Source organism: Boleophthalmus pectinirostris, unplaced genomic scaffold (assembly GCF_026225935.1).
Source record: "Boleophthalmus pectinirostris isolate CB_2022bp ecotype Guang Dong unplaced genomic scaffold, ASM2622593v1 HiC_scaffold_3, whole genome shotgun sequence".
In the NCBI taxonomy this organism is placed as follows: Eukaryota; Metazoa; Chordata; class Actinopteri; order Gobiiformes; family Gobiidae; genus Boleophthalmus; species Boleophthalmus pectinirostris.
In genome coordinates, this window is record NW_026571299.1 from 8875590 (window position 1) to 8883089 (window position 7500).

The 7500-nt window shown below is 47.2% G+C and overlaps 1 protein-coding gene across 1 annotated transcript in view; it reads left to right on the forward strand.

Annotated features, from left to right (window-relative positions):
• The window catches only part of dab2ipa (DAB2 interacting protein a), a 36028-nt gene that overhangs the window by 11191 nt on the left and 17337 nt on the right, over window positions 1-7500 (forward strand). The window contains 6 exon segments of the mRNA XM_055160935.1: window positions 335-571; window positions 751-940; window positions 1137-1330; window positions 1816-1907; window positions 3596-3811; window positions 3813-4073. Coding sequence (XP_055016910.1) covers window positions 335-571; window positions 751-940; window positions 1137-1330; window positions 1816-1907; window positions 3596-3811; window positions 3813-4073 — 1190 coding nt within the window.

The window sequence follows — 7500 nt, forward strand, 5'->3', positions numbered from 1 at the left end:
GGTGAGGTCCCACAGGTGAGGTCCCACAGGTGAGGTCCCACAGGTGAGGTCCCACAGATGAGGTCCCACAGGTGAGGTCCTGCAGGTTTGAAGGTGGAGTGACTTGGAGTGCACAAAGAGCAAAGGGAGGAAAGACTCAGAGCAACAAAAACAAAAGTGAAAATGATAAAACATGAATCTGTTGTTTTTGTTTTGAGTGAATAAAACGTTTTCAGAACAATAAAAGAGACATGAAGATTTAAACGTGAGACGCCCACTGTACGTTCTGTTTTTAATCACAATATTTACTCTCTCTCCTCCTTCTCCTCCTTCTTTCCTTCCTTCTCTCGTTCAGGGTGTTCCCTCGGGAGTTGAAGGAGGTGTTTTGTTCTTGGAGGGAGGAGTGTCTTGCTCGTGGGCGCGGGGATCTGTCCGAGCGTCTCATCACGGCGTCTCTGTTCCTTCGTTTCCTGTGTCCCGCCGTGATGTCGCCGTCGCTCTTCCAGCTCTGCTCCGAGTATCCGGACGAGCGCACGGCGAGAACGCTCACGCTCATCGCCAAGGTCGTCCAGAACCTCGCCAACTTCAGCAAGTACGAAGCTCCGCCCCCACTTGTGTGTGTGTGTGTGTGTGCACAGAGACACTTCACCTGTACATATGTGTGCTCTCGTCCTGGTCTGATCCTGGTCCTGGTCCTGGTCTGGTCCTAATCTTGGTCTTGTCTGGTCCTGATCCTGGTCTTCATGTGATCCCGATCTTGTTCTGGTCTAGGTTTGGCTCGAAGGAGGACTACATGGTTTTCATGAATGACTTTGTGGAGCGTCAGTGGAGCTCCATGCAGAGGTTTGTCCAGGAGATCTCCAGCCCCGAGTCTCTGAACCAGGGCCAGGGCTTCGAGGGCTACATCGACCTGGGCCGAGAACTGTCCACCCTGCACGGGCTCCTGTGCCAGCTGGACCAGGTGAGAGGGCATCAAGGAGGGCACCTGACACACGGGGAGGGCACCTGACACACGGGGAGGGCACCTGACACACGGGGAGGGCACCTGACACACGGGAGGGCACCTGACACACGGCGAGGGCACCTGACACACGGCGAGGGCACCTGACACACGGGGAGGGCATCAGTCAGGGCATCTGACCCGTTTGTTTCCTCAGGCTCTTCTGGTGAAGCTGCCCCCTCTGCCGCGGATCATTCGAGAGCTCTCATTGGCCCTCGCGAACCCTGGGGGCGGGGTTACAGCAGGGATAGGCGTGGCCAGCCCCGAACCTCAGCGAATCGCATCGCCTCCCCCAATGTCCCCGCCCCTTGCCAATGTCAACCCGTCTGTGGGCGCCGCTCTGGAGGCCGGGTAAGAACCAGATCCCTGACCAGTTTAACCAGAATCCTAACCGGTCTAACCTGGACCCTAACATGTCTAACCAGGATCTGAACTGGCACTTCTGCGGTGACGTCACTCAGGACACTTCTGCGGTGACGTCACTCAGGACACTTCTGCGGTGACGTCACTCAGGACACTTCTGCGGTGACGTCACTCAGGACACTTCTGCGGTGACGTCACTCAGGACACTTCTGCGGTGACGTCACTCAGACTGTGGAGCTCGAGTTTGAGTTTGAGACTCTGGACTTTTATTTTCTCTGTGAAAAATCCCTGGTCTGTCTCTAGTGTCACCTACAGATGATTCAAAACAACCTTCCCCCTGAGCATCTGCTTCAGCCCAAAGAGTTTCAGAGGAGAGTCTAGAGGAGAATCTAAACAGCTCTAGAGGAGGATCTGAACATAATCTGGACAGGTCTAGAGGAGGATCTAAACAGGTCTTTGGTGGGTCTTTTCAGGTTGGTGGACTTCACGCGGCTGCCGTCTCCAACTCCAGAAAACAAAGAGCTGTTTTTTGTGACGAAAGGCTCCAGTCTCCAGCCAGCCTCAGGTCAGTGCACACGTAGACTGTATTTATGAATGGACAGGTGTTCCAAACAGGAAGTGCTCGAGGTGGCTCTTCCAGCTCCTTCTGACTCTGGCTCCAGTGACTTCCATTGGGATCTTGTGGCTCCTCTCTCTGTATCTTCTACTGTGAGCCTCTGCAGTTTTTTTGTTCATTTCTCTATTTTGTCCCTAAATCAAGATCTGAACATAAATAAAAGACCAATCAGACGCCTTCATTCCCCAAGTCACTCCTGTTTGATTGACAGCTTGTGCGTTTCGTAAACCACCTTCCTGCTTTCTGGTGAGAAGGGCCTTAACCCGGACCCTGACCCAGACGGGGACGGAGGGTGTTGCCTTTCTTTACAAATAAGTAAAAATTACATTAAATGATAAAAAAAAAAACATTCAGTTTTAATGAAGTATTTTGTTTAGACACGAAACGGTAAAAAGTGTAAATGTAAACGACAAATCAGGGTCCTGATCCCGGAGCGTCCACACTTATCGTAGTGAGTTAATCTCCACAATGTAGGGGAAGTCATCTATTGACCGCACCTCGCTGATACTCCACCTCGCACCTCTGATACTCCACCTCGCTGATACTCCACCTCGCTGATACTCCACCTCGCTGATACTCCACCTCGATACTCCACCTCTGATACTCCACCTCGTTGATACTCCACCTCGCTGATACTCCACCTCGTTGATTACTCCACCTCGCTGATACTCCACCTCGTTGTTTCTCCTCTGTGCTCCACTTCGCTGTGAACACGCGGCTGCTGCGTCGGCCTGTGGCTTCAGTCAGACTCTCTTTCCTGGAGGCAAAGTTTGTCTTGCGAGCTTCTAGAAGTCGTCAGAGGTTCCAGAGGTTCTATGGACAGTTTTGAATGTTTATCAGAAAATTACTGCTCAGTATTCTGTTTGAAGATAATTTTCAGGACGTTTAGGGCCGGACTCGGGACAGAGCTTTCGATTTGGGGACGTCTGGTCACCTCAATCATGATTCGCTCTTGTGGTTGCTGTCCAGCTGAACACTGTGGAGATGAACACTAACTTAGAACATTCTTTATACATACTATGGTTAGTCCCGGTGGGGTTAGGGTCAGTCCCGGTGGGGTTTGGGTCAGTCCCGGTGGGGTTAGGGTCAGTCCCGGTGGGGTTTGGGTCAGTTCCGGTGGGGTTTGGGTCAGTTCTGGTGGGGTTTGGGTCAGTTCTGGGTCCCGGTGGGGTTTGGGTCAGTCCCGGTGGGGGTTTGGGTCAGTTTGGTGGGGTGGGGTTGTGGTGGGGTTTGGGTCAGTTCCGGTGGGGTTTGGGTCCGGTGGGTTGGTGGGGTTGGTCAGTCCCGGTGGGGTTAGGGTCAGTTCCCGGTGGGGTTTGGGTCAGTTCCTGGTGGGGTTTGGGTCAGTCCCGGTGGGGTTTGGGTCAGTTGGGTGGGGTTTGGGTCAGTCCCGGTGGGGTTAGGGTCAGTTCGGGTGGGGTTTGGGTCAGTTCTGGTGGGGTTTGGGTCAGTCCCGGTGGGGTTTGGGTCAGTTCCGGTGGGGTTTGGGTTAGTCCTGGTGGGGTTAGGGTCAGTTCCGGTGGGGTTTGGGTCAGTCCCGGTGGGGTTGGGTTAGTCCTGGTGGGGTTTGGGTCAGTCCCGGTGGGGTTAGGGTCAGTTCTGGTGAATAATATTACCAAATGCCTTTTGTGCTTCAGGTCTGAGGATGTCACCGAGCTCGTCCTACTCAGACCCAAACGAAGCTAATGATGCTAATGAGGTTAACATCGATGACACCGGCCTCGACTCCACACCCGGAGACGAGCTCGACGAGGACGGGGCGTGGCGTCGTGCGGGGCTCCTCCCCCTTTCCTTTCAGAACCCGGTGTATCACATGACCACGCCTTCGCCGCGGCAACCACCCAGCGAGGCCACGCCCCCCGACCCCTCGCAAGACGCCGCCCCCAAACCCGCCTTCCTCACGCAGATGTCCGACCCCGCCCACTTCCCTGCCGACTCCGCTCCTTTCCAGAAGCCCCTCCCAGACCCCGCCCCTTTCCAAAAAGCCCCTCCCAGACCCCGCCCCTTTCCAGAAGCCCCTCCCAGACCCCGCCCCTTTCCAGAAGCCCCTCCCAGAGCGACTCTCGAGCTCCAGCAGCGGCGACGAGTTCAGAGTCACAGACGCCCCGCTCACAGGTAAAGTTCTGACACCCTCACACTGACCCCACTGACCCCACTGACCCCACTGACCCCAACCACTGACCCCAACCACTGACCCCAACCACTGACCCCAACCACTGACCCCAACCACTGACTGACCAACCACTGACCCCAACCACTGACCCCAACCACTGACCCCACTGACCCCTTAGATCTCACCTGTCGAGGGGTCTGACCCTCACCTGTCTCGAGCTTGTGGCTCTGATACTTCATTTCATATTTATTATTTTAAAAAGCTGCATGAAAATGACAAAAGTAAAAAAATAAAATGAATGAAATCATAAGCAGATAAAGACAGAGGGACCCTCCTGGAGAGAGACAGGATCATGGCTGCCAGGAGCAACACACGCTGAGATCGCGTCCCAGCAGTCCCAATGTTTGTTCTAATCTAAAAAAAACCCAAAACGCTCCGTTCTAAGGTCAGTTTAAATGAATGACCTCCACATCGGTGGATTAGTGGACGTGAATGTAACTTTTCACACACGCGTGAGTACTTTGAGAAGAGGAGACAGCGGTGGGATCCATCGTTATCCACCATGCCAAAGGGGGGATCCAAACGCTTTCGTGAGCAGTTGTCTTCCTCCGACGCGGATGAACAAACTACCTTTACCCCTGCGGATCGTAAGATGTTGCAGATGATGGCTGAACAACTTAAAAAATTTGACATTTTGGACGAACTAAAAAATGAGGTCGTGGAGTTGAAAAAGTCAGTGGAGTTCAACAACAAGCAAATACAGACATGGAAAAGGAACAAGAGACATTAAAAAAACAAGTGGCTGGTTTGACACTTACAACTACCAGCCTGAGAAATGAAAACGAGAAGTTAAAGTTGGAACTGCTGGATCTCCGCTGCAGGAGCATGCGGGACAACCTGCTCATCATGGGGATGGATGAGGCAAAAGGAGAGACTTACGGTTCGGCCGAGACCCTCGTCAGGACTTTCCTGCAGGAGCAACTCGGATTCACGGAGGAAAGTGCAAGGAAGATCCAACTTGAGCGGGAACATAGACTGGGACAGCGAAAGGAGCAAGGTGAACCGAGACCCGTGGTCGTAAAGTTCGCTAGCTCCAAGGGAAAAGATGAAGTGTTTGCCTTGTCTAAAAAGTTGAAAGGCACCGGATTCTTCATGACAAGTCGATATCCCACCGAGGTTGTTGAAAAGCGACGTAAGTTAGTTCCAGTTATGAAATCCTTTAGGCAAAAAGGGCAGAAAGTCCGTCTCATAGTGGATAAACTGTATGTGAATGGTGAACTGCACAGGCATGATGAACAATAACAAAGTCGCATAGTGATTACGTCATCACAATATTGCTATGGTAACGACTATACAGACTTGACAGGACTGACGATCGGAGCTACTCAGTTTACTTTGGGACTGGGCAATGGATAAAATGGGGAATTATCCATTATTTTTCTTGCTTTGGGGGGTACATGTGTGTATGTCTATGTTGTATGTTTGTATGTCTGTGTGTCTTTGTTGTTTGTTTGTTTGTTTGTTTGTTTGCCCTGTTATATGTTTTTCTTATCAGGTGTAGGGGTGCAACAGAATTCAATTATGGGAAACTTTATTTTAGGGGAAATGGAAATGAGTGAACTAATAAAATGTGTAAACATTCTGAGGCCTCATGGTTTATGGAATTAAGGACAATGAAGTTGGGATAATTAGTTATAACTGCAATGGCCTTGCAGAAAACAGAAAGAGAAAAACCATATTTATGTGGCTAAAAAGTAAACCGCAAGATATTTTTTGCCTTCAAGAAACTCAACAAATACAGACGAAGAAAAATGGAAAAAAGAGGGGGATGGTCCTATTTTTTTCACATGGCAACAGTAATTCAAAAGGTGTTATGATATTGGTAAAGAAACATTTCAATTTCCAATTAGGATCAATAGAAAAGGATACGCACGGACGCTGGCTCATTCTTAGTTTAACAATTCAAACACAAGGAATCTGTCTGGTGAATCTGTATGGGCCAAATGTAGATGAACCTTTGTTTTTGATGAGATTGGTAACAGATTATTGGAACAACAGGGGGAAATGATTATAGGAGGGGATTTTAATGTTGCCTTAGACAAATCATTAGATAGAAAAGGAAATACTTCAATAAATTACCATCCTCAGTCTTTACAAAAGATCAATAACATTATGGATACTTTCGATTTAACTGATATCTGGAGATTTGAAAACCCCAAATTTACAAGATACACATGGAGAAGACAGAATCAACAAGCCGTATTGATTATTCTCTGATTTCATTCTCCCTGATAAATAAAGTTACAACATCATCAATAAAAGACAAATTATGTTCAGACCATAACTGTATAGGTTTAAATTTTGTAACAGAAGAAAGTATACGTGGATGTGGATATTGGAAATTCAATCAAATGCTTCTCCAAGATGGTGAATTTATTGAAAAAACGAAAGTTTTCATTAATGATTTTGTTAAATTTAAAGAAGCATCTTCAAACCCACTTATAGTGTGGGAAGAGCTTAAATGTAGTTTTAGGGGACATGCTTTTGCCTATTCATCATGGAAAAGAAAAAAATTTAAATAAAGGAATTAGAATTTAAGAAGGATATTGAAGAACTACAACAAAAAGTAGATCAAGATATAAATTCAACAAATGAGCTTCTTGACGCTCTAATGGCCAAACAGGAGGAGTTGACTGATCTGGTAGAAAATAGTTTAATAAAAATCTACGACCTTAAAAGAACGACCTGGATGAAAAAAGGTGAAAAATGCTCTAAATTTTTTCTGAACCTTCAAATGAAAAATCATTCTAAAAAGAATATATGTAAAATAGTTACAAATAATGGAAGTATATTATCTACACAATCTACAATATTAAAAGAAATCGTAAATTACTATAAAAATATTTGCTCACATCAGGTAACTCCTCTTGATACTGAAGATTTCTTCCCAAAAAAATTTGATGGAAAACAAAGTGAATTAGAAAAACATCTGTGTGAAGGCCTCATAAGTGAGGAAGAACTTTCTGACGCTGTCATGTCCTTTCAACAAGGGAAAACCCCAGAATAGATGGAATTTTATACCTATTGAATTTTATCAAACATTTTTCAAAGAAATCAAGAAACCATTCCTCTTGAGTTTTAATTACTCATACAGAATGGGGTATTTGACTGACTCCCAAAAAGAAGGTCTCATTTCACTGTTATTGAAACAAGAATCAAATGGTCAATACAAAGACCCAGTATATTTAAAGAACTGGAGACCTGTTACTCTCCAGTGTTATGATGCAAAAATACTGGCAAAATGTTTAGCTCTAAGACTTAAATCCATTTTGCCAAACATCATTCACCAGGATCAATCTGCTTCTTACATGGTAGAAATACAGGTAATAACATTAAACAGCTGTTGGAAATAATTGAAAATTATAATAC